General features: G+C 37.8%; 3 protein-coding genes across 4 annotated transcripts in view; 2 read left to right on the top strand and 1 right to left on the bottom strand.

The window, feature by feature from the left end:
* The first annotated feature begins 1,015 nt into the window (after positions 1–1,015).
* LOC111254527 (leukotriene A-4 hydrolase-like) lies at positions 1,016–8,613 on the top strand. The gene is made up of 11 exons (XM_086975541.1): positions 1,016–1,043; positions 3,095–3,131; positions 3,617–3,830; positions 3,979–4,151; positions 4,474–4,555; positions 4,950–5,074; positions 5,501–5,625; positions 5,872–6,180; positions 6,528–6,778; positions 7,604–7,828; positions 8,139–8,613. The coding sequence occupies exons 2-11, from the start codon at positions 3,097–3,099 to the stop codon at positions 8,424–8,426; spliced, it is 1,827 nt and encodes a 608-aa protein (XP_086831667.1). The 5' UTR covers positions 1,016–1,043; positions 3,095–3,096; the 3' UTR covers positions 8,427–8,613.
* A 4,055-nt stretch (positions 8,614–12,668) lies between these two features.
* On the top strand, positions 12,669–16,641 carry TH1 (negative elongation factor complex member TH1). The gene is made up of 3 exons (XM_022816085.2): positions 12,669–12,826; positions 13,912–14,152; positions 14,648–16,641. Exons 2-3 carry the CDS (start codon positions 13,928–13,930, stop codon positions 16,100–16,102), a joined length of 1,680 nt encoding a protein of 559 aa, XP_022671820.1. The 5' UTR covers positions 12,669–12,826; positions 13,912–13,927; the 3' UTR covers positions 16,103–16,641.
* A 3,708-nt stretch (positions 16,642–20,349) lies between these two features.
* LOC111253639 (peroxisomal N(1)-acetyl-spermine/spermidine oxidase-like) overlaps positions 20,350–27,510 on the bottom strand; it is an 8,295-nt gene continuing 1,134 nt past the window's right edge. The window contains exons 1-8 of one of the 2 annotated variants that reach the window (XM_086975542.1): positions 24,846–26,062; positions 24,411–24,562; positions 23,882–24,021; positions 23,444–23,707; positions 22,843–23,077; positions 22,362–22,534; positions 21,982–22,168; positions 20,350–21,639 (exon numbers count right to left, since the gene is read on the bottom strand). In XM_086975542.1, coding sequence (XP_086831668.1) covers positions 21,418–21,639; positions 21,982–22,168; positions 22,362–22,534; positions 22,843–23,077; positions 23,444–23,707; positions 23,882–24,021; positions 24,411–24,562; positions 24,846–24,858 — 1,386 coding nt within the window. In that variant the 5' untranslated portion in view covers positions 24,859–26,062 and the 3' untranslated portion in view covers positions 20,350–21,417. Of the gene's footprint in view, positions 21,640–21,981; positions 22,169–22,361; positions 22,535–22,842; positions 23,078–23,443; positions 23,708–23,881; positions 24,022–24,410; positions 24,563–24,845; positions 26,063–27,510 lie in introns of those variants that run through there. The other variant, XM_022813352.2, reaches the window with a different exon arrangement.

Raw genomic sequence — 27,510 nt, 5'->3', positions numbered from 1 at the left:
GCATGAGAAATCCACTAAAAAAGGCGACGCATAAGGAATAATATTGACTAATTTCAATTACTGAATACATTATTTGGTATTTCTAAGGACACGCATGGGGGTATAGGTATAGCAAATGTTCATCAGGTACTGGTGTAGGCTTGGGTATGCTTCGGAAGGTGCTCCTAAACGTCTATTCGCTAATAGAATGCGCAGGTGTCGTGAAGGCACTTCTCACAGATGCAACAGATCATAGCTATCAACCAAGAAAAAAAATGTGGCATATCGGGGCCAACACTTTGCAAACCTGCTTTTCCTTCCTCCTTTAACTTCCTCCTGAGTGACCGCCCTATTAATACTTCATGATTCGAATTCAAGGTAACAGTATACAGCGAGCAAATGCTGATAGACAGTTGCATGTTATAAACTTTGTTCTTTATTATGGACAATGTCAGTGTTCAGAACAAGCTTTCGTGAATATATAGGTGAACGTTGTGGTAAACGGGCTTTGAGTAGCATTTAATGTCAACCAATGATTGATTAACACATTAGGTTTGGAGCTGATGTCCAACATTTTTGGACCACCAGTAGACCAGACAGGCTGTTTAGATAGAGTTTGTATTCTGTCTCTAAGTCGGGAGTAATGACACTGATAGGTCTTTTAGTTGTTCATCGACTTGCCTTAAAGTTTTAATTTCCTCATGGATCACAAACTTTTTTTTCTTTATAAATATTGTAAGTCCACTGCATATGTATTTATTTGTTGTGACCAAATATTTAAACTCCGTCAAAGTTCCATTCTTAACTAAGATCAGAATATTATTATCCCTGTGTATGAATTAGTCTACTCTTAATCAATCTAATAACCTCGTTTTCTAACGGGGTGCTATATCGGATATATTTAAGCTCTTTGATTACGTTTTCGCTGATGATTTTGATTAAGAATCCATTCTATAAACACAACCGCCCCTGACGCTGGCAAATTCCGTCTGCTTACCATGGAAGAAAACGCGTTCATTCACCTGCGTCATATGTGTTCCGCACTGAACACTGTTTCATTATAGGTTAGTTCAGTAGAAGTATGGTTTTCATTCGACGAATGTGTGCCATTTCTTCATTTCTCATAGTACGTGTGAATTAAGGAAAGTTGATCAACATCAGCTCGAAGTTTTGAGTGGAGAAAAATGCGGCATTCAAAAATTAAGAAACGTTGAATTTTTAGTCGATAGTAGCCCTACTCTATCTATTTCTCCGCCTGTTGTGTAGATAATATATGGTTGCAGACGAAAACAAAACTCACTAGAGCGTCTCATAAACTCCTTATATTAGAATGATGCTGGCGTCGTCTGCTGCAGGCATCGTCGCACACCGCCTGGTGGCGCAGAAATCGCGCCGGTGGATATGCCGGAGCACAAGCCAGCCATTCACAACTACTTTGTTTTCGGTGAAGAGATATTACCAGCCTGGCAAGAACAAAAATAATAGCAGCCTTGTAAGGGGTATTAGTGGCAATAGAATTCACGGCGGGCGTGGCAACAGTTTTACGAAAAATACCATATGGTGTATTACCAGAACAGCCGACTTAAAAATTGCTGTCAACTTTTTCCCGATTTCGGCTATTTCGCGACGCACAATGGCTTGGCTCAGTTCGCAAGATCCCAACTCCTTTAGCAGGTGTGTAACTTTCTTAGTACGAACAGTTATAAGCGTATCGATCGTGTGCATTCGAGAATAAATGGTAGCAATACTAATTAGACATCCTAAGCTTATGTGGCAGTCAAATTTGCTAAAGAATTGTTTAAGGGCAGATTTTATTAAGCTGATGAACCTGTTTGTCGTGCCATATCGTTTGAGCATAGGCTAAGGAATCCAGGAATTCATTTTTTTGAAACAGCTCTCTAATATATATATACATAAAGCTAATCTTTTTCGTAAACGCGCTATAATAGTTTGTTAGCAGGCTGTTGGCGGAGGGAAAGAACACGAGGGAAAATAAATACTGCATTCATTATATAAAATATTGGCGGTTAGCATCCGACCTAGTTCTACATAGCTGCGTTGCATCTACAAGTAGGTATCTTTAACACTCTGAGTTTCGCGCAGTCGGAACGGTCATGATTCCAGTAGCATATTAAACAGTCGGCACTACTCGTACATTAAGGTCTTTAGCATACGAAAAAAAACGTTTACCAGTTAATCCGCATTAACAGCCGTAAAAAAGTGGGTAATTGTGGTAATTCATTGTAGTAATTGACCAAGTGGCGGTCGTGTTGTTTTTACGACACGAAACAAATCACCTTTGAATATCTTGAAGTACAGTAATAGAACTCGATTGTTCTTCCAGATTTCGTTGTTCGTTGTACGTGAATTTCCGTTGCAATACCATTGCCTCGACGGCTTTTCTTGACGCAAGTCTCAATAAAGGGTTTAACCTGTTTTCATTAAGCCAATGATTACAGGCCAACAAAAACAAGGAAAAACGAAAGAAAAGAAAAGCATTTATTATCAAATGTTTTCTTTTTCTTAGTTGTAAACCAAAAAAACCTGATATCGATTATTATTGAGACGCACAAAGTCGGTTCAAATAAATTATCGTTCTTTGGGACATAGAACGGGTTTGCGGCACGAGTGAGTGGTATATTGACATAGACTTATTAACCAAATATAAGAAACAAGTTTTAAACGTAAAGTTAAAAAAGATATGAATATCTTTTTTAACTTTTAATCGCTATAAGTTAATAAGTAAACGTAAAAAATATGAATATTTTTTACGTTTTGGAACGCACCCGCTAAAGTACTGATGTTGGGCATACTTTTTTAGCTTTCCTCGGAATTGTTCTTTGTGGTATAGAAAGATGACTAACTGCTCCCAAATCTCTGCCATATCACCGAGTCAGCCAATCTATGCTGCAATCGGGTGACACTTTTTAAATGTGACCATGTCGTACGCCGCAATAAATTATGTAGAGTCGACAAGATTGAGGCCACATGTCTGCCAGAAATGCTTATAAGATTTTATTAAATGCGGCTGTTTCAATGCTTTTCGGTGCAGCGCCAGCCTTGCATTCAGTTCAGCTATTTCTCCTACGTTTCGTAATTGTTTAAACACTCGCAGTCATGAAAGCGTTATATTTCTCCACAGTTGAAAAAAGGTGAGTCGAATTTTATAAACGGCCAATAAGTCATCATCTATTCTTCTTTAATTTTTTGAAAGAGTTACGTGTACGAGCCTAGAACAGTCAGAAAATTTTTAGCATCACGTCAAATGTCTGATTAAAAAGAACTTCTGTAATAGATAAGACTCAGGCATATATGACTGTGTGCTGCATAACATTGGCTGCGATCGCATTCCGTACTGTTCCGATCTGTTCGACTACCAAAATTGTGCTCGCATCGCTGGAAGTACTTGTTTTGAAATAGTAGTAGCATTTGTAGGGCAAAGCAGCTTACATAGATTGCATAAGAGATTTAAGAAACTTACAGTCACACATACTTTGAACGTAGTCAGTCAGTCAAAAGCAATGACATAAAGCGGTGTAGCAGCCCAAAGTCTCTAAAAAGATCGCTAAAACCTAAGTGAAAATTTTCCGCTAGATTAGCTTATGTCTGACTTTTTTGTTTAACTGCTATTGGACAGACCGGAGGAAGCGGTGGTTAAGTCTTTCCACTGGGATGTTGTTGTGGACTTCGACGCGAAGGTCCTTCGAGGTCATGTCGACTTCGACGTGAGTCGAACAAAACCCGACGCTGAATTTATTCATCTCGACAGTTCGGAAGATCTCAAAATTAAGGAGGCACTGTGCATTGATTCTGGGAAAAAACTTGATATGGATCGAAGCGTTACGGACCCGGTAATAATCCTTATATTAGGAGAAACATTCGCTCTATATACATATATATATATATATATATATAATGCTCAATTCCGTGATTTCACGTTGCTAGAGCACAAATGCCATAATAATTAAAGTGCACTAAGTGTTAGTTACGTTTTCTCAGAAATTTGGTGTATGCACTCGAGTCCGTCTTCCACCCAACGGAGAGCAAGCGAAGATCCGTGTTCTTTATGAGACTTCTTCTACGTCATCCGCGCTTCAGTGGATGACTAAGGACCAGACGGCGGGAAAGCGACAGCCCTATGTATACTCACACTCAGAGGCCATCCATTCACGGTAGATTGCCTATGTCTGTTAATTAACAATTGGAATGCACTATGATTTCGTTTTTGTTTGCACGCGTTTAAAATGTGCAACCTATATTTAGGCATAGTGATTATGGTTAGGGTTACTAGAAGTGGCCCTAACTATAATTATACCAGTTCGAATCGGAGTGTGGAATCAACAGTCCATTTTTTAGCAATAAATCAAGCGGTCTATTTAGCGTGAACATATCTTTTTTTTTTTTGAAGATACAATACTTGCACTTCGAGTGTTCACCTATTTGAAGTAAAGCAAAAATTAATCTTATTGAATTTTCGAAATTCGATTATTGCAGAGCATTACTCCCCTGTCAGGACTCACCAAACGTAAAAGCTAACTTTACTGTAAGGATTCAGGTTCCTCAGGAAATGGTGCCAGTAAGTAGCATTATCTGTTAATTTTGATCAAATATTTTTTCTTCTCTGGGATCACTATGACGCCTTGATTTTGGAATAGTCCAACGAAACGCAAGGATATTTAGCCATATTCTTATATTAGGCGTGCAGAGAAGTCAAGTTAAGTGGGTAAGTTTTTTAGTGATGTAGATTGTACAGGTCAATATTGGTTTGTTTTTGCTAACTATTTATGATGAATGTCCGCCGAAATTGTTTTTTTTTAGTACTTTTCTCAGAAGTTGCTACGTGTTTATGCACGTACGTTTTCAAGCATAACTTTTCCGGATAATACTAAATTATGAACTAGTACGACCTTACCTATAGATACCAAGTTCTGAAACCTAAAAACATCAATAAAGCTTTGTTGCTATTCTAGTTGGTATCGGCAGTTAAAACTGGGGAACAACCCGGTCCTGATGGAAGTAAGGTTGTCCTGTTCGAGCAAAAGATTCCTATTCCGATCTACCTACTCGCTCTCGCTGTGGGAGATCTTGAGTCCAGGTAGCGTATTGTATAGTGTAGTGAAATGGAAATGTATTTATTAACAGTTTTTATTTTTTGTTGATCTTTCTGGATGGGCCCATTCAACAACGCTTACCGATAAATTCATGACTTCATAAATTCTAAGTCTTAGCCTTTTAGGAATATTATACCCGGGATGCTTGATTTTTAAAAAAATATTTTGTATTTTTGCTGCTGAGAGAAAATTCTTTCAGTTGTTATTTAACAATTATAACGAACACACAAATGTAACGGGATTAAAAAGACCAACTCGAAATAATTGTGATTAGATGCACTGATGGTAATCTAGCTTTTAGTGATATCGTTATAGTCAAGATGTAGACCGTTTGTTGGTAATATCGTACCAAGGCGTATCTGTAAACAGGCACTGTAAAGAGGCAAATATGTGATGTTTCATTTTTACAGAACGATTAGTCCACGCACTGATATGTGGTCTGAAAAGGAATATGTTGATAGAGCTGCTGTGGATTTTGCCGATACTGAAGAGATGATCAAAACCGCAGAAGACCTATTGGGTCCTTATGTTTGGGGTTAGTGTGTTTGAATTTGAGTTGTGTTGATAGATTATGTAAAGTACCATAATTATTTTTAACGGTTTGCATATTCATATTCATTATTTCTTACGTATGCCTCCTATAACACTGAAGATTCTTATTGAAGACTGTATTTTTTAAAAGGTTTAAAATAATTTGTAACTTTAATTCAGTTTGCTGCTTACGACCGTTTTTTGAACAGTTTCATATTAACCTAGTTGCCATTTACATGTTTTAATTTAGGAAGATACGATATTCTCGTGCTACCGCCATCGTTTCCATTCGGCGGGATGGAAAATCCCTGCTTGACCTTCATGACGCCTACAACACTGGCTGGTGATAAGTCACTTGCAGACGTCGTAGCTCACGAGATATCGCACTCGTGGACCGGAAACCTTGTCACTAATAAAAATTTCGAACATTTTTGGCTTAATGAAGGTTTCACAATGTATGTTGAGCGGAAAATCCTCGGTCGGATGTTTGGCGAGTCCCGAAGACAATTCTGTGCTCAAGAAGGGCTTAGGCAGCTTCAATACACAATAAACACAATGGGTGAGAAACACTTATCCATTCAACGCTCGAGTAGATATTAAGTTTGTTCATAAAGTACAAATAAACACTGTAATATTTAGTTGCACTTTGAACGTCCTAGTGGTATATACGACTCATTTTTCAAAATGTTTTGTGCATTTTGTTCAGCAGAATGATCAGGCATCTCAAAATCATGTTTTTGTCTTGTGTTGTAATCAATAAGAGTAATGCTGCACTACAAATAAAACGACCAGTCTGTTCAAACGGCCGTCTGGTTCTCGAACAATTGAATCCAGCACTGCATGAGTCTGTTTTTCTAGTGTGGAATAATGAGAACAACCTAGGTTACTATTTTTTTTAATTTGCAGGAGCTGATAATGCGCTCACGAAGCTTGTTGTAGATCTGAAAGGTGTGCACCCTGATGATTCGTTCTCCACTGTTCCTTATGAAAAAGGACATACCCTCCTGTACTACCTCGAGACACTGCTAGGTGCCGATTCTCTGGATGCTTTCCTGAAAGCCTATGTTGAGCGGTTTAAGTATAAATCGATCGTTACCGACGACTGGAAATCGTTCCTGTACGAATTCTTTGCCAACAAAAAAGACATCCTTGATAAAGTGAGTACACGCAGACAGTCTCTTCTAGATAGTAAAAGGTCAACTCAAGTACATAATTTTCCTTTTTCAAATTTATTTAAGTTTAAATCTGTATATTACGATCACAATATTGTTGTAAATTTCGTGCATGTAGCATGTAGTATTTTTTATAGGGTGTTGGTGATCGTCCTTAAAAACGGTGGGATTTACGAAACCTAGTGCAAACATCACGTTTGTAACTTCAAATTGATAAATCTAATATATAGTCGCTGATGTTAAATTTCAACAAAAACGCCACACATTTCCTTATGAAGAAAGACAGGGTTCGCCTGTTTCATGATAAGTCCTTTAATTCTGAGCTAAAACTACTCTTGTTATTTCATCGGAGAAGTTAATAATTGGAGCCTTTTTGTTCTTGTATTTGCTTGACACGACCATTCCTCCGCCAAACTATTTTCCGTGGGACTATTATATCGACTGCATGTGCTAGCAATGCATATTAAAATTGTCTTAAGTCTAATTTTCAGCTTTGCTTTGGGTAAGAAGGATAATTTTGTTTAGTAATCACTGTTCATAGGCTGAACTATAATCCTATGCAAAATACTGTTTTACTACTTTTTTTAAAATCAGACTTTTTTTTTGAAATTTTTGAGCATTTTTTAAAGTACTCCTTGAATTTGGCATCGTTAAAGCTATGAACGATAACCGAATGGGAATGATGAAATATTTATTACCAAGAGGAAAACCTACCATAAATAAACTGTTAAATACAGCCATAGGGAAAAATTACGATAATTACATTTAGAAACAATAATAGTTATTCTAATAAACTCTTACGTTCAACAGGTTGACTGGAACGCGTGGCTGTACAGTCCGGGAATGCCACCAGTTATTCCTGAATACAAGAGCTGCCTGGGGATTCCAGCTCATGCCCTTTGCCAAAAGTGGCTACAAGCTTCAGATAACGAGGTGACATCATTTACAAAAGAGGAGTTTGTGACTCTAAATAACATCCAGAAGCAGGAGTTCTTCGCGAAGCTTCTTGAAATGAAACCGCTTAGTGTGGAAAAGGTAGCAAGATTGCGGATCTTGGCCTACTGCCGTAGCTATTTTTAGGTTTTTGTGTAGAACAGCTTACAAAAACAAATTTTGGGTTTAGTAGCCAAATATTCTGCTTTATTTTTTTTTGGCGCGAATAAGGCATTAAAATTTTCTTGCCATACTTTGTGCCTGCTACTTTTGCCAGTGGATCTGCACATATTCAATAGTTCTGGAACAAGATCTTAACAATATATCAAATTAAGGAAGTATATCCAAGCAGCTGACGTATTGTCTAATATGCGTAAAATTATATTTTATGCTTTTGACTGCGTCTTTTCAGGTGGCGCACCTTTCATCATTATACGAGATGGACAAGATAATTAATTCGGAAGTTCGTTTCCGTTGGCTGCGACTCGGACTTCTAGCGCGATGGGAAGGGATTATAGAGCCCGTTCATTGTTTCCTTGCAGTGGTCGGACGGATGAAGTTTGTAGGACCCCTTTTCCAAGATCTATCCGACTGGCCCGAGAAACGCCAATTTGCAAATGATCTTTTTGATAAACTCAAGCCAGGCATGATGTATGTGACAAGGCATAAAGTAGAGAAGATTCTTCATCCCAATGCTTAAAATCTACGTACGTAAAAATATGATCTCAATGCGAATTGCATTGAGATCAGGCTTTTACGAAACAATTCAAAATTGGTTCTCTCCGTGTGTCTAGTGCGGAGGAAAGGGTGCTGAGAGAGGTCAGTTATGATAAGTAGTGCTAAATGTTTTGATCAATAAACATTTTAACAAAGGCTACGATAAAAGATCTTTTTCTACTAATTATTTCAGGGCCATGTTGAACTGTTCAATCGGGTACATTGAAATCGATATACATTGAATTTAGGTAAGAACAAATAGCTATATCTATAGAAAGCGAACGCACGGTACTTGTATATTTATTCACATACGTCTGTATAGTCTATTTGATTAAGTGTAATTGTTACAGATAATTAAATGAATATTCGTTTAATAGAAAAAGTAGTTGCGTTTTTCAAAATTTAAATTGCTAAAAAGAATTTAATGACATCAACGAATCGCTGATTGAAAAACAATTACTTTATCTTAATCTAAGATTTTAAATATCCTACTAGAATTTCGTACCTTAAAAGGTGTTTTAGTGGTCGTTGAAATTCATGAATAGGTCAATCGTTGACAAAACCAGTTTCTTGCATAAGTTTTTATTTACTAAAGCAATTTAATCGGTTTCACGTTAAACTGAAATAGACACTACTACAGCATGTGATATGATTAGGAAAGTAGTAGTAGTGTGAATTTAACTAAGAGGTCTTCAATCTTCAAGGCAGGTAACATAAATCCAAGAAATTATTATTATTTACTGAAATTATCAAAATATTTAACCTGATCGCATATACACCATAAACAAAACTAAGCTAATTACTAGTTTATAAGTTTCTGTCAAGATTTAGTTTCAACTGCTGAAATTAGTATTTTTGTGTTTGAAGTTCAGTACTTGATGATACACAATATTGCCTCAGCTGATCTGTTCACAGCATGAAGCAAAGTTGCCTATGCTTGCTTTTAAACCTAATAAACATTTCGAGTCCTTTCGTGTGGTATTGCCATTAAACGTTGTTTCAGGGCTGTTTCAAATTTTAAGGTTTTCCTTATTCGCTTGACCCTTGAGTGACTGGAGTGCCTGACAATTTCCGGCTCTGGAAGTCCCTTTACGGGCTATTATGAAAGTAATAAGGTGCGCGGACCTTACCCGTAGAATCGTTGTTATTATATACATATATTGTATGTGCACATGTGCATCTCACAATAGGCACCTCAAACCCATATGACAATAAAAAATGCCTTTAATAACGCGGGGTTTGAGCCATATCGTTAAAGCAATCGTCCTAAAATGCTTAGCACCAATTCCATTTGGTTGCAGCTAATCCGTTACAGTAATCCTATTGACCTGATTCAGCCAATCACCTAGTAATACATACTGTTGCAGTTACCCTGTCCCGCATATAGCATTCTTCCATTAGAATGTTACAGCAGTTTTACCCAACCGTATTGTTGATGTTACACTTAAATTAACATAAACTATGGCTCCATCACGAACCAATACTTCTACCGCCGTCCGCTTACAGTTCTTCTGAATATTTGTGGTATTAATTGTATTAACCTGTAGCAACTATTCCGTTATAAGTCACATTTTATTCCCCTAGTCATTCTTTCACCCTGTGTCATTTACCCCGTTACTTTTTGGTAAGTTCTTCTATAATTATGTTTTAGTTATTGGTTACCCGACTGAAATGAACGACCCAGCAGCTTTGTTTCTTTGCTGCTATCAATCCATTAACACACCACATGGACCAAATAACTAAGGTCTACTTCGAAATTGCCAGTTGTTTTTCTATTTAATTAATTTTATTAATATTAAATTATTTTTTTTATTATATATATATATAACCATTTATCCCTTATTACTAATATTCATCCGATATGCCAAGATGGTTTATATTTTACCAATGATTTCAAACATTTGGCACCTTAGCTTTACGTCCTCTAATGAAGCCAATAAATTATTTTCTAGCTTGTATCAAGCATTTTAAGTACAAATCTCTTCACACCGTCCAGTTCCGATTGCTGTTTCGCGGACAAAAAAGAGACCTTCGACGAAATGAATACTACAGACCATAGTAAAGGGTTATTTGTTTTAGGAGGATTATGTTTTTGACACTCAAATGAAAACTACGCTCAACAAATATCGAGATGTAAATACTTGTTGAGGCCACTACATTATTTTAGGTAGAATATCGTACTAATCGGTTAAACTATTACTTCAAGGCTTCGACGATCCATTATAGCAACCGGAGCAGTACAGAAATTATCCTTGATTCTGTTAGGTCAACTGGAATGCGTGGCCGTTTATTCCAGGAACACCGCCTGTTATTCTCGAGTATGAGAGCTCACTAGTTTACACAAGTCATACACCCTGGATGAAGTTGCTAGAGACTACGAACGGCGAGGTGAAATTCCTTAAAAAGCAAAAGCTTGAGAATCTGAACTGTCAGAGGCAACAATTCTTAGCCAAGATTTTTAAATTAAAAAAACAACAGTACTTCTCTCCATGTCGGGCATCACATATTGGCAAACGTTATGAATTTATCGATACATATGTAATGATTGAAGTACAATGTTTTAATACTTCTGATAACCTGACGATCCTTTTTGCTCAATACCCTCTTCTTGGTATGTTGCGTGTATCCCGTATCACACCACCTCAAATTAATGTAATGCTAAGATGAACGTCGATGTGACGACAGGATGCTACGCTGGACTTGCAAGAGTAAGATAGTTTAATCCCGTGCTGAGGTTCTGAAATTTTTGGTTGCTAGTTTTTCTCACAGCTTAGCAGTTTCATCAGTGTGCAAAGAAAGCCCTGGGTTACACTGCACGTTCGATTACCAGGACTGCGCCTTAATTTTGTACACGTATATTTGTCATAGTAGTTCACACAGTTACCATTCATCGGCTGACTTCATTTTTTTACAACGTCATATTTCCTTTTTTTATATGTACCCTACAGGTAATTCAGTTCTCGCAGTTATATGAAATGCAATAGTAGGTCAACGTCGAAATCCTTTTCCTAGCTATTCACTCTCGCGGGAAAAGAATCGTTGATCATATTGCAATTAGTTGGAGACTGTGAGCCAGCTGAAGTTCACTATCCCAGTGAATCTTTATTTGAGCTTGTGGCAAGAAAAGCCGCTGACATCCTTGATCGGCCTTGATAACTAGCCACGGCTTAAGTTCAATTAACCTAATTCAGGCTTAGTACGCCTGCAACACTTAACAATAGCGTCAGACGGTGAGAACGTGTCTCAGGGCTCATCACACATTTTTAGATATATATAGTTTTGAAATTCAAACGGCAGATTGCGAGTAAGTCGGTAGCTGATGCTGCACTATGCAAACATGAACTTCTACGCGACACGTGTGTTATAGTTATAATAAATTGTCGCGCTTATCTTTCACATCCTTTTATGAAAAAAAATTCTAGTTTCGACCGTTCAAATAGCAGAAAGTATGGAAAATTTGAAATTCATGTATTATCATACTACCTAATCCTGTGCAGATACTTGTCAATAATAAAACAATGTTGCCCAAACGATATAGCCGTAATCATTACTCAGCGCCGTGCATGAATTTCTGAAGGGGTAACAATGGGTTTTCATCGTTTAAGCGAGAGATATATCATGATGAGATGAGCAACATCTAAATTGTTTTTCCCCGCAGTAGGCCGCTCATGCTTGCGTTTGTATTTCTTGTTTGAAATTCTATTATTAGTAAACAATATGTAGCGAAATTATCATACCACTCAGACTTTCCCGAAGTTCGTGTTGAGAAAACTGAAATAATACCTATTTTAGCGCAAAGTTTGATATGTTAAAACTGTGAAACTTGGAGTATGCTCATTTTTGACAATTAAAATATGAAGTCCAAACTATTCACTTAACCGCCGTTGTGGTGGTCCGTGTGTTCTGCACTAATGTTCGAGTCGAATTATATAATTCTTAGTCTGATGGGGGGGGGGGGGGGGGTATTGGTTATTACTTGTATTGGACTAAACAGTTGAAGCTCACGGCAACAATTGAGCTCATACCAAATAATACAACAACAGTCCTTGCTCAGCAGTCATTTGTTAGGCTTAACTGAACTCATGTTTAACAAGCTCCGTATATTTAATGCTAATACGAAAGCATGTTAGGTTTGGCCATTTATAGCCATCACACAAGACTGCACCTGGGCCCAGCTGAGCGACTAGTATCGCTTTCCGCCCAAAGCGAATTGGTATTTTGCAACGAAATACCAGACATTTGCTAAATTTTCTCGTTGTGCCGATACACCGAACAGTTGTTTTGGCCGTAAATCCGAGCCCTGTAATACGCGGCCTCATACAATTAATGTGCTTGTGACAAAGTTTGGCATTTTAGATAGTATACGTTCTGTACACGGACAAGGTACGTAATTGGAGAAGGCTAGATAAAATAAATAAATTTTATCAGCTTCTTACGGATCTAAGAGTCAACCGCAAACCTTTGTGAAAACTGGCAAAGAAATACATAAAACATATGCCAGCCATTGTACGCCCCCCACTGTTCGAATAACAATTAGACATGACAGCGATAAAGGACAACGTACAATTACTTATTTTCTTGTGAGCATTCGGGAGTTAGTTAGTAGTTTGATTGTATGGAAATATCATGGGAAGCTGGTTACAAAGACCTCGAAACCTCTGAAAATCGCACACGTTTAATGTGCTAGTCGAATTTCTTTTTAACGACGTTATTTTCATTACATTTTGTTATTCCAATTACCATTAGGTATTTCTTTAAGGGACGCCACACACTAAAAAAGTTAATGGAGCAAATTTCAAATGTTAGATCGCTGCGTCCATGTATCGCCTTTCTTAGGGCGCTGTCGATAGTTGGTTGTCTGATTTGATCTTTTACAGTCAAGTCGATCTGGGGCAATAGAGTTACTTTCCCTCAGAAGCACAAAACGACTGGCAGATTGAGGATTAGCAATGAAAGAGCCGCTCGACCCTCTGTCTTACAAGCTCGAAGGTTGCTTGTTGCTATTTTATTTTAATTTCTATTTTCACAGCTGACGCTACCGTTCAGCAGTGCTTCAAATGAGCCAGCAGTAATCTTTGACAATCCGTTAATCTGTGCACTGATCGCACTTACTTACATTTTTTTGAGCTCAACAGTTCTGCGGCTTCAGACAACTACAATAGGTTACCTGTCCTATATATTTTGATTGTCATTTCCCTGTATCGTTTGACAAAGTAGTGAAATGTGTGTTGATTATTAATTACTTCAATGCATGTGGACTGAAACGATGAGTAAGTTTTTTTAGCAGCAGTTTTGGGGACTTTACAACGAAAAAATCGGATTTGTTGTTCTGCGCATACGGTTCCATTTGTATTGTCAAATGTAATTAATAGTAATGTAAAGTCACGAGCAAAAAAATTGTGTTTTTTTTAAATAAAGAGATAAAAAATTACATAGTATGCGACTTTATTTGTTTTCTTTCAAAACAGGCGTGCCACGGCCACGATGGTCTCTCCATCGAGGTCGTCCACCGAAGAGATCGAGGCCCGTTTAGGCGCCCGGGATTCGATCATGGAACCGTCAATATTCAGTACCCTCAAAGATTTCCTTCAAGCTGGAGGCGATCCCGAACGCGCTGTTGAGATGCTTATCGGCAACTATCATGCCGTAGCGCAGACAGCCAACCTTTTGGCGGAGTGGCTTATTATGTCCGGGATGGAAATCAATCAAGTGTGTAAACACATAATCGAAGCAAGTCATGTCAAGCGGATCTGTAGCACCGTTTGACTCATAGAGGAGATGACAAGCTTGTGCATTTCCAAGAGCACCATTTGTACTCCCTAGGCCTCTTCGAGAAATTTGCTTTCCTGGTGTATTTTTAGTTAATTAAAAATTAATTTTTCATTAATTAAAATTCTAATTAATTTGATGTATACATTGTCGCACCAAATAGATTGGTGAATATATTGTAACTATACATTGTAAACGAATAAAACATTCTGGGGTGATTACAGCGCTGAAGTAACGAAATATGAAACATATAATACAATCTGACTTTGACTTGCTAACCTGCATATAATGAGGTTATTTTATCTTCCATAGTGTAATAAGTATGCGCTAATTATATTTAGTGTTCATCGTTTATCAACAACATTAGAGAGATAGATGTCTCTACAAATGATCTGCATCTTAATAACTGTATTGACTGCGCTTTTCTAATTTCAGGTACAATCACTGGTCGAGTCACAGTTAGAAAATATGTTGGTGCGTCACTTTGAGCCATCTAAGGCAGACGCTGCTATCTTTGGCGGCGAGGGTGAAACTCCAGCATGGCTAGCACAGATGATTGATCACCCCGCATGGCGCAAGCTAATATATAGGCTGGCCGAAGAATATCCGGACTGTCTTATGCTTAATTTCACTATCAAACTCATATCGGACGCTGGTTTCCAGGCTGAGATCACATCAATCTCTACAGCTTCTCAACAGCTCGAGGTGTTTTCAAGGGTCTTGAGAACAGCGCTAAGTGGCTGTCTTGAGAAGCCCCCAGATGAAGATCGATTAAACGAGCTGGCAAAGCTGATCGGCCATGGGGAACACACCTATCTGTATGCTCAGTGCCTACTACATGCACTAAGCCTTGAAGGTATGTCTAGAGGAGGCGCGTCGGCCAAACGGCTCGCTCACGAGATTCGGAAACGCAGTCGACCAACGCGCGACACCACACCTATTGCAATGACACTAAGCGGCGCCCTCAAGAAGCACCCTAAAGCGTGCCAAGCGATGGCGGCAATGTTGAGTAAAAATGCTTTAAATCCAGCCGACGTAACGATACTGTACAATCTCTATAAATCAAATGATCCACCACCTGTGGATTTGATACGTGAGCCAACGCTGTTGGAACTTTTACTTGATACATTGTTCAAGCCAGGCTCACGAATCAATCCAGACCACAAGCCAAAATACATCTTTTTGCTGGCATATGCCGCTAGCGTGTTTGAGCAGACGACAAAAAAAGGCCCTCGCCGAGCGCCCGTTCTCAACAAAGACGAGTTGTCGAGAACGCAGGAGTCCATAGAACAGATGTGCTCGATTTGTGCAGAGCCTAAGATCTGCGACCTGGCTACGCTTTACGACTGCGTCCAGTTACCTGTTATGGCATTGGCTGCGATCCACTGGGCTCGGTATGTCGTCAATGAGGCCTCCTATTTTAAACTAAACACGGAACACGTCCCTATGCATTTTGCGTTGTTGGATGAGGTAGCTATTTGTCAACCCACTCTGCATGACCGTCTACTACGGCTCTACAGTGACTTGTTTGAAAAGCCGTTTGATGCCGAGCTGGACGTGTTGGTTTTGATCGAAATTCGAAAAATGTTACTCGATCGTATGATTCATCTGGTATGCCGCGGGTGCGTACTTCCCGTATTACGGTATATTACGGCTAGATACCAACGGCAAGACACAGACATCTCGCTAATTCGATATTTTGTTACTGAGTTACTCGATGTTATTGGTCCACCATATACAGCTGAATTTGTCGTTAACTTTCTGCCATTGGTGCAGAACAAGGAAATTACAGGTGATTTACCTTCGATGCAAGAAGGTCCCGACCTTGTGGCGCAGTTTATCCAGCATGCCGCTAAAGTTCAGGGCGCTCATGGAAGAGACTCATTCTAAGCATTGGCTCACTTGTACAATTCATCATTCCCATTATGCGTTGTATGCAGTTCACCAGATATAGCTAGTTGACGTTTGTACAAAGAAGAAATAGGAACAAAACATTAGCTTTACATAGCCGTTGGAACTTTTTTTGGAATTTTGCTTTTCATAAGTATAGGCAGAATCGGATGAGTAAATGCACTAATCTATTCTCTTCATTGTGGTATGCAGTTACTTTTCTGCAGACCAGGGAAATAACGGAGTAGTTGAGGAATTCATCTATTTCATTAATGGCATTAGGTTCCCGATAACGCAGTTAATTAGTATATATATATATATTACAGATATTATCATAGTTTTTATGGTGATATGATGATGATGGTTACTATTATCTTTATGTAAAATAGGTTATGAATATAATCTTTAATGAGTAATACATATATGTATATAAGTGGTAATAGTAATATAGTATGGAATCAAATTATATATATATTATTCAAACATATATATATAGGGATGTATAATAAAGTACTACATATTAATGGTACTCATGTAAACATTTGTTCATCTTTGTTGTTTTTGATTACCTCAGATCGTCATTACATAGATCTAGGCTTCTAACAGATAGTCGGACACTATTGCTGGCGGCAAAAATTTAGGCTTTGCGACAACATTGGTCTATGACAAAACGTAATACGGACTTTTAAGGAGTTCATTGGTCTTTACTTTGTCATTTTCTTAAATGCTGAAGATTTTACATCTAATATTGCGTTAGACAGTGTTTGCCATTACCGTAAATATATATATATATATATATATCAATGATCTCTGTCATCAAATTTGCAGTGCTAGCGAGATTCGCTTGCTAGCAACTAACGATTAACCCGTCGATTGGGTATTAAGTTGTCCAAAAAGTATTGACCATTGCTTATTAAATATTTTTTATATTTTAATTGATGATCCAAGTTCTCTCAATTTTCACCGGGTAGCTGAGAGTGTATTTCGTCTGGAACAATGATAGTGAAAGCCAACGCCTTTCCTAATCACTAGTTTCAATTAGTTAATTTTTTTCGATGGCTTCTTGTAATTTTGCTAATTGTCGACAGAAGGGGTCCGAATCTATTGTTTTGCCACACCGCAACTAATTCCTTTCCAGTTACATCAAATACATAGGATCGCTTTCTGTCAGTGCAGGGTGCTGTATTACAGATTGCGGAAACACTGTTTAATTTTTTCTTCACTTACACACTATTGTTGTATATGATCTATTTTTCGCCACCAGTGATCAACCGCTTTATAAATCGCTCGATCTTGTTATGTTTTTCTAGGGTTTCGCTATATGAAAACATAGACGGCACCCAAACGTCAAGCTTCCTATTGCACAGAGCTTTTTTTAAATCGTTTGAAACTGTTTGGTAATAAATGTTAGTTCCTTGGCAATTTGATGTCTACTCACGTGTCTGTCTTGCAACACAACCACCATTTTTTCCGACAACGTACATCGATTGTATAAAGCACAACCCATTTTATGGACCTAGGCAGCAGTTATGCTTTTATAATAAAATTACAAACTATGGCTTTTTTTTTTTTATAAATTCTACTAATCCTCGAGACGTCTTATAGGTTTGAATAAACACACTCCACCAATCTTAGCACATCTGTTACTGGCAAGTCTGTTTTCGAATGACGTCAACGAATGACTCTAATATTTGATGTACGTGACTTTAAACATATCTACCTAGAAATACCTTTTTTGGCAATGTGCACACTGTTGGTCAAAACTTGAAAACATTTGTTATAACACATATATTATACATATATATATATCTATCTTGCGCGTATATATATGCGTAATATGCATATATAAAACACGAATCTTGCAATATTCTGCTTTCTACGTGACAAACTCTCGCCAAATATAATAGAATTGTAGAAAACCTTGGACATATTCATTTATTTTCATATGATATGCAGTTGCATTTAGAAAACGATACTTTTAAAATACGCATACAATAATCACACGTTCAGTAAACAGCCTTTCATGGATGTATCTAGGCGCAAGTGGAACGACTTACGTAAACCTTAAGGAAAACGTAGCACGTGCATAGTATTACCGAACACGCTTATTCATCTCTACCCTAGTAAAGCCAGCACGCAGTGAAAAAACAATGTATAAAAATAACATTTAGTTATTTTTTCATTTATTTACTTTATTTTTCAACTGCTGTTGTGTAAACAAAGTTGAACTGTCCAACCATTTACAATTATCCACTCTTGAAACAACTTTTACTCTTAAAAAGAGCCCCCTGAGGCCATCATTTTCGCCAGAAAATAGATGCTGCGCCGCTGGGTCTATTCGTACATTCACTATGAATTTCTTTATTTCTTTTATTTCTATTTTGTGTCTTTCCTTCACTGGAAACACAATCTACATTTTTATACTTTCTTTTCTAGCCAGACACCTGGTAATTATCTCGTTCAATTAGATTACTTAAACTACTCTTTCGTGCAAGTATGCGCATATTGATTATAGACTCCTTCTTCGTAAGTTAATGTTGAACTAGAAAAGGCAATCGCTAAAGTAGATCAACAGTGGGTGGACAGACAGAACAGATAAATTAAATTTTTCGCTATAATTAGATCCCTAATTAGATCTCATCTATTTACTAGATCTAAATACCTTTTTTAATAACTATTTTTTTGCTTTCACTTAAAATTTGCGCGGGCTCTAACGGCATGGTCAAGCCATCGTCAGACACATTCTTTCACATGTTTTCTTCAGTATTTTTCTGCGTCTGTCTTACTGGCTTTTATTAGTAATATCTTAATTGCCTGTTTGGATGATACTTGAGAAAGAACAACGTATTCTATTTTAACGCCACTTAACATATATACACACACCTACACACAAACGTAATAAGCTACCACAGGGGAAAATACGTAATGTCTTACCAAACTGTATACAAATTATCGTAATACTTTTGGTATTGTTATAGATGCTGTTAAACTATAAATGTTGTTAATATTCTTGTGGTGTTACTTTACTTGACATCATTGTATTGTTGTATTGTAGTTGGCATGCCTCATTCGAATTATTCTGGTCAATATCTTGTGAACTATGGTCTTTATCTGGCGTCCATCAGTTCATTGCGAAAAATGCTGATCAGCAAGAGATTAGTCTACGTTTGATTGATCTTTATAGATAAGCTGGCATTCCGTGTCGACTTGGCGATTTGTTCCTTCTTTTGTTGTTTTCAGATGACAAAAGCTACCGGTTCGCTAAGCCTGGCTAATGGGCCATGTTAGCTGCCCCGGTGCAGACGATTAGAAGACAGTAAAATGACTATGTCTGGGCCTGTCAGACGCCTTTTCTGAACGATGTACTCTTTCTCTTCGTTCACTTAATCTGGCTGCGTTGATCTAGCCATGTTTTCTTTCCCAGCAAGCAAAATGTAATTCGGTTACCCTAGCTGGATTCCTCCCTGACTGTGTGTATCACTGCAATGGCTCTCTCGGTTGCTTGCATATTATATCGCCACACTGTACAGTCTAATCTTCAAAAAAAAGGCGAGAAGGTCTCTCGTATCATCCCCTTTGCACGAGCTGGGTTCGTGTAATCCCCTTGCGCTATGCTGTTGCTGCTGGCACTCGTAGTGGCAACAACGATGATAACAACCACGACAACAGTGTTAGTCGCAACGACAGCTGAAGAGCAACGGACATAGGCCAAATGGCACCATGGTGAACAATGGAACTCGCTTGTGCTAAATACACGATAGCGATTTGGTTTCTGTTGATTCGCGCCATTCTATTGGCAGAGACCCGTTGACTATTTCACTACAGCTTTGGCTAGCATGTATAGACATTAAGGCAACCCTAATATGAATACTATTTTACTTAAAGTTTGCTCAGACAATGATGTTGGCATTTACGCAATTTTTAGAAATCGGAAAAAGAAGCATAATAAATGATTTCGTCTAGCGGCATTTACGTCACAGTGAAGCTGTTAATGTTGTTTGTAATGATCGACAGATTACTTCGCATTCCGTCGTGCGCGGTGTGCCTAATAAAAAAGACGCTAGGAGTGCGACCATTTTCAAAGACGGCCGTTACTCTTGTGTGATCACAGTACGTAGGTACCGTAAATTCGGCCTCTGGTTGAAACCATAATACGGAAATGTCTTTGTAAAAATGATAATCTGGCTTACCAAATTTACAGGAGGAAAAAAATAAAAACGAACTAACTAACAAGGAAGCGATAAATGTCCGATTATGCTTGCATATAATTGCCGTTTATCATTTCTTCTTACACAAAGTTATTGTTACACGAGATGTGGTTATTGCACCATGATAATTTCAATGTCTGATGCGCCTAAGCATTATCTGTACCTGTTAGAATACAAGTGGACATTAGTACACAAGCTACACAATTCGACGGAACCGAATGTAATAGATCAGGCTACTACCACTAAAAATAGCAGAAGGTGGACGAGCACGATACCTATACCAGAATAGCCGCTTTCGAAACGGATCCAAGAAGAGCCATTGGCTAAATAACATAAATATCCACACACTTCCTACTTGTGATATTTATTCATATTCGAAGTTGAGTTCCACCGTCTTGCAGATATCACTGTTTATTGAGTAGTATAGACGCTACGAGGTTTAAGCTTTTATAAAATAAAAAATTTTTACTAAAAGATAATAACAAGTATTATCGTTCATTCTCACTTCAAACACACAAGTTTTTTGTACCCACAACAAGCTTACATAATAATAGTTTGGCAATGGTTTTAGGATGGCTGCATGTGTTGCGCGTCTTCATCCCATTTGTAAAAGTTCACATACATAATATCTGGTCTGCGGTTGATATTCCTTTTAGTTGAATTTCTCAGAATGACTTCTACTTTAATACAATCGCCCTAAGAAGGAAAAACACATCTACTAAACGTGTTAGAGACAAGCAATTAGATACTCATAAAAACTAGCAGGAAATAAATATTATACTACAGTTTGAGACACATACATAATATATGATGCAGTGGAAAGACATGATATCTAACCATTTATGTAACGCTGATTTCCCTATTTTTTAATACGAATAAGTTGAAAATGCCTGCTCACAGTAAGTACGTTGTAAACAAAGAAATATCCTGTTATAGCCGATTACCTTGAAATGCATAAAAAATCGAGGAGTAATATTGTGACTCATCAGCTTCTTGTACCGGCTACTTCGTTCTGTACAGTTATATACAAGCATGTGCTAGAACATGCACAGTAAGATTTTAAATGACTGGACTCTTTAGATATCGCATTTGTAACTGGTTTAGACCTTAGCGGATTTGTCTTCGGATGTCGATTCCTTTAAGCCATGACGATAGGTCGGCAGTACTGGATCTTCGCGATGAAGAATTAATCCAACCTTCGGGAAAATCACATGATTCAGGATCGCCGGTCGTCAGAAGGTTGGCGCACCTTTGACCTGAGATAAAGGCTCCGTGGGCCGTTGAGTAGAAAGTGCTGTGAGTTGCCTCACCTGCAAACAAGACCTTTGGCTAGAACAAAACAGGATGACACAGGTTACATAGTATTTCCAGACCTTTAAGGGCCAGCTTGTTACCAAAGCTTCTATCAGTGTCACCAGAAACAAAGCTTTTCTAAAGATATTTGACCGAAGGCTGATTTAAGCGTATAAATCGCATTATAAAAACAACAGTATTTTCATGATGAAAAAGCTCTTACTTTTTCTCACTTTTTTCTACTTCGTAGAAGATTGCGTTATACACGCTATTTTCCGGTCCGTGATCTTCGTTTTCTGCTCTTACAACTCTTTCACTATATTTCGTTATGTTTTTTTTTATTTACGTAACGTTCCATATGCTGTTCTGAGTACTAACCTTACTCTGAAATGGTCCGGTGTACAGAGGCTTAGCAAGATTATCGATGTCCTGTTGTGAGGCCTGAGAGCTGATGCTGGTATACGAACCACGACTATATGGATCTGTTTTCCACCTTGAGCAAACAACCTGCACTGGACGTGGTACGTATGGGTCGGCCAGAAATCCTCGTAGAACTTCAGTAATTCTGTAGGTGGGAACAGTTTATGTTAATGATTTTAGGTTAACTAATGCCACATCTGACTTCTGGTCAATTGCACAAGACGAAATTGGTGTATGATAAGGCGTGAAATGACTCAGGCTAAAGAAAAAGACTAACATAATAATAGACCAAGTAGAACGAGATAACGCTGGCAAAAGCTTATCGGAAAAATGCTCACCGCGTGATCACTTCATCGTCGGATAGATGCTCCAACAATTCGGCCTCGAGTCCTGACAGCCAACAGCAGAGAATAGTGTCCGATAATTTGCTAAATGAGTAAATCTTTTTCCACCACTCTGACTCAATATACGTGTCGCAAGGTTCCCACAGGCAAAGCACCTCATCAATCTCCTGATGGCACCGATGGTATCAGACAGTCAGAAAAAATATAAAAATTAATCAAAACACCTCAGCGGTGTTTTGCACTTCCGGTAAAGCTCCAATGAGAGTATGTATTGTACAAGTTGTCAGGTATTTTTCTACAGGTTTGCCTGCTTTACATATTACTATAAATGCACTTTGTTACACATATATCAACCTATTTCTCTCTGTATTCTGAAGTATGTCCACCCGAATCGGTTTAAATGTTTCATGTCCTACGAGTCTGCCGCTGCTATTAAACATCCTCGATATTTTTGTTCATATAGAGTTCAGCTTACCTTATTTAATACAGGTCTATTGAAAAGTATGTACAGTTTATTAACAGTGGCAAACTGCAATCTGTCAACAGCTTGGGTTTTCATTGAGGGCAAACGCGGGACGAACAGGTCAACTGACTCCTTCAGTACGCCCAATGGTAGAGTGACAATTAGATGCGAACAGTGAAAGAGGCCTGCTGAGGTTTCCACACGCACGGTATCACAGTCGTACAGGTCGCCCGAGATCATCTTCCAACTTAAATAAATCAATACGGCTTTACGTCGTTAGATACCATGCACGTTTCCTAGTTTGCTACATGCGCATTGTGCTGTTACGAACTTGACAAGATAAAGAAAAGTTAGTATGGATATGGATAATTTTAAATAAACTTTGTTGCTCTAAAGTTGAAATCCTATTCATCTGGTATATCGCCATTCTTGAGTTAGCATCTGCTACGCTGGATCTAGTTTCCTAGACTAAAGAAACTGGAAGGCTACTAGTTTGGACATCATGTTTCCACGGATTCTCAATCCGTGTTTGGTTTTGAGATTTGCTAACAAATCTCCTTTAACATATGGGAAAAAGTAAACCAATAGCTAAAGTCCGTAATAAATATCTCACCGAATCTTGTTTACCCTGCATGACATCTTGATACGGTCCGAACCTAGAGGTTCAGCTAGCCGTAAACACAATTCGAAAAACGATTTCTTTCCTTTGCCCAAAATTACATTCCCACCAGGCAGTTCCGCAAAAGCTCCAAAATCCTCAAGGGAGACGGTATCCATCGAATCCGCACCGGCAATGCATGCGTCTCGATCCTTTACGTGCGTGAAGATCATTTGACGAACTTTTTTTTCCTCACCCGAGTACCTCTTCAGATAGCCACTGCAAAAAGATGTCTTTTTGAGATGCAACTTTGTTTCATTATCGATTTCGTGAGCAACCCAGAGTAACTCAAATTTTTTCTCTAATAATAATAATCATGGTCTTGTTATTACTCTAGGCAATCGCACATACACCAAAAATACGAAACAATATTTACAGACTGTAAATACTAACTCAATATCGCGTTGAATATGTTTGCCGACAGAATTGTCAAATTCAGGGGGTGGCTTCAACCTCGTCAAATGGTATTCTTCACAGCGTTTGCTGAACCAAAAATACGCTGAGTACACCTCATCGATAAGGTCTAGGGGAATCTGGAAAAATCGAAAAAAATTAACGAGTACTAACCCGAAGCGCACAAAAACAGCAAATAATTATTGCACAAATAATGCCTGCCAACATAAATGCTGATTATAATCTATATTCTCATAACTCGATGTGTACGACTAATCCCTATTTTATTTTCATATGCATGTGCAATAACAATGTTATGTTACAATTTCCTTGAATGGTGGTAACTGATAGCAATAGTCAATAAAAATTTAAGCACCGTATGATCGTACGTTCTGTCTGATATATTATATCAATACCTAACTAGTTTTAGACGGAATAAGCTGAGGCAAAGATCTCCCCTCAAAGCCTCCCTAGATTCATGTTAATGGCTATGAATAACGGGAAACGTCGATCATTATATTACGAATACCTGCGAGCCCCGTTCCGTAGTAACTACCACATTATGTTGCATTGAAGCCTGATCGTTTAAGCCTACAAGGCCCTGCGACACAGCAAACTCGTAGAGTGGATTACCGAGGACGCCGTGAATCCAGCGAGCACCCAGCTCTACCTGCGTGTCACCTGAGTCACCATAAAAATTATTTTGCACTAATGTTAAGTCCACGTGTAATAAAGCTACTTTTAGTATTTCAATGTCATGTCAGCGCAAAATGACAAATTTAAGAAAACAAAATTGTAAAAAATACTGAAAAATCAATACCGGCAGAAGTGAAGGCATTTTGTCTGTCTAAACACATTTTATAAGCTAATGTAAGTTATAATAGCTCTTTAAATAAGCCTTTAAATTTTTGAAATAATCTCTGAACAATGCTTTAGCGCACCGTCTGATGCTTGAGTAACCTACTTTCGGTTGGCATACTCGATCTGATCCCGAATGACTCAGCCAACTCTGGTCATTTTGTAAAGCAAACTAATACAAACAAATAATATATTATTCGATAGATTATTTATTCTTACTATGCTATTCTCATTAATATATTATCGCATTTCTCAGCTACAGCATGGCTTCAGATAGAGAACCCAGTACTTCGACAGCACGTTCTCAGGACGTTTTATGTTTCCTAAGTTGCAGATAAGCACTTATTATTTATTATGAGTCCAATGGATATTGTTGATGTTGTTGTTGTTATTATTGTTGTTGTTGTCGCCGCCGTTGTCGTCGTCGTTTTTAGTTCTTTATAACTTTGTCATATTTTAAGCGCTGCGTCTCAATTCGTTTTTAAATGCAAGGGTTCGTTCCGAAGTTGGTTACGTAAAGGCAAATTTGTGCGACTTAAATATCATCAGCAGAGCCAGTAGCATCATTATCTAGAATTTATTGACGGGCTTGAGCGTTTTCAGCGCCTCTTCGGGGTCAAACACACTTCTATAGCAACAATAATGCAAGAACAAAAGCATACACAGACACCAGCGACATTTTTACAGACATTTGTGGATAAAACTGGAATGGTGGTCATTACCCTGTTGTTACTGACGCCTATTTTTCCGACGACTTGTATTCGAGTGGGCCGAAAAAAACACTGACCATATATTAACAGCAGAAATAGCTACGACGTATCTTATTTGTAGCGTGAACGAATTACCAATGGACTTACCTCGTTTAACGCCTTATGGTATAAGAATATATATGTATATATAATCTGAAACGATCTCAAGAGGTTGTTAATTAGTTTTTAACTATGTTTAAATGCGACCATCGTTTGATTAATTCGTCCTATTAAGATCCTTCGTTTTTTTCGTATTTTTTTCAATTCCTTTTTTTCAATAAATAATATCTACAATAATAATAGAAATAAAACCTCGATACTCTTTATTTTGGGTCCAGCTTGCTTAGACTCAGTCCACTAGACAAAACTATTGTTTGACATAGACTCGTTTACGAGTTCTATAGAAGTTGCATTTAGTAATACTCCAGTTACAATAGCTAAATACAATAGCAAACAACAATAATGCCTTATATGAGTTGCAGCACATCTCTGATGTGGAACCTAGCTAATACGATCGCTTGGCGGTCGTCTGACGTATGAAATTCAAAGTGATTTCTGAGCTGAACAAAATTTTACTGACCTCTAGTAAAGCATCAAGCGACTATTTAAATTTTACAGAAAGCAATGAGCTGAGCATGATTCAAGCTCCATACAGGTGTAGTTTGATGTGATTAAAAACTACCAATTGTTTTACTGAGCCCGTCTAATCCTGATAATGCATTACGACACAGAATCTTACGAAATCATTGTCACATGATTAAACCAAGCACAGCCATCGGGGTCCCGTTAGCGCTAATCAGGGCTGCGATGGCAACCATATAAAATGGTGAATAAGACAATTAGCTATATTGAGCTTTTTATGTTTAATATTGTATTTCAAACTAGAGAAACGCAAAACATCACCGAGCAAATAATTGACGAGGTCTTCAATCATTATTATGTTTGCCAAACTGAATGAATGTAATATTTGGTGCCGTATTAACCATAATTATGCTTTATTTTTTACTGATTCGAATAAAATATTTCACTTTTTGCATTGCGCGTTTGTTCTTTAACTGGCAATGAAATTCAATGGATAAAATGTTTTGTAGTGTCTGTTTTTTTTTTTACAATAATTCCATTACAGATGCCACAAACAAATTGTATTTCAGAGCATGATACTTTTTGTGTAGATGATCAGCAGCCCTATACAATAATATGTGAACTCGGTTTCACAACACAATAGGTATATAAAAAGAAGGTGCTGACGACAAACCGTTGATGGGCGATCTTACTCACTGGGAGTTGCCACCTATGGAGACAATCGTTGGATTCTCCGCAGTACTAAACGCAAGAGATTTCCATTTTGGTACTTCGAACACCATAATGCTAGTTAGTCATAGGCTAGAGGTATGGCGCTATTCCTCTCATCAGCTTGCTTGTTAAGTACGATTCTTGTAATCAACATTCTTTCCTTGATCTAGAAAGCAATGATTTAGCTTAAGGACTCATTTGGAAATACTAACAGCGCTATTTGATACTTATAATCTTAAATGCCTCGGCACAATGAGATATAATAGTAAGTCTTTGAACAGCAAACTGAGAACACCCAACATTTTGATCGAAACGAACGAAACGTCTGGTTCACCCTTGTCAGTTTGTTTCTCTAACTTTATTTTGCCTGTCGTAATTTGTCATTTATTTAATGTTGGAAATCCACATCACATTATCAGGAAAACAACATTAATTATGACACATCTTTTCAGAGATAGAAAAACTTTTTGGGTATTCATTTCCGGGACCTGAACCCTCGATAATGCAATATTAGGAAAGGAAAAAGGGCTGGTAAACGTAGCAGGTTGAGGATTATTACTGTTCCGTATCTGTACCTACAAAATATTGGTAACAGGAGCGTGTATAGCTCATTGCAAATAGTACTTGAATTTGCATACTGCCAACATGGTGTTAAGCATGGGTTGTTCATACAAACTAAGAAATAATTTTTATTTTTTTTTAAAGTTTCTTAAATATAATTCATTTGAG

Source organism: Varroa destructor, unplaced genomic scaffold (assembly GCF_002443255.2).
Source record: "Varroa destructor unplaced genomic scaffold, Vdes_3.0 BEIS01000007.1, whole genome shotgun sequence".
Classification (NCBI taxonomy): Eukaryota; Metazoa; Arthropoda; class Arachnida; order Mesostigmata; family Varroidae; genus Varroa; species Varroa destructor.
The sequence above is the reverse complement of the archived record's forward strand: the minus strand, read 5'-3'. Positions and strand labels throughout refer to the sequence as shown.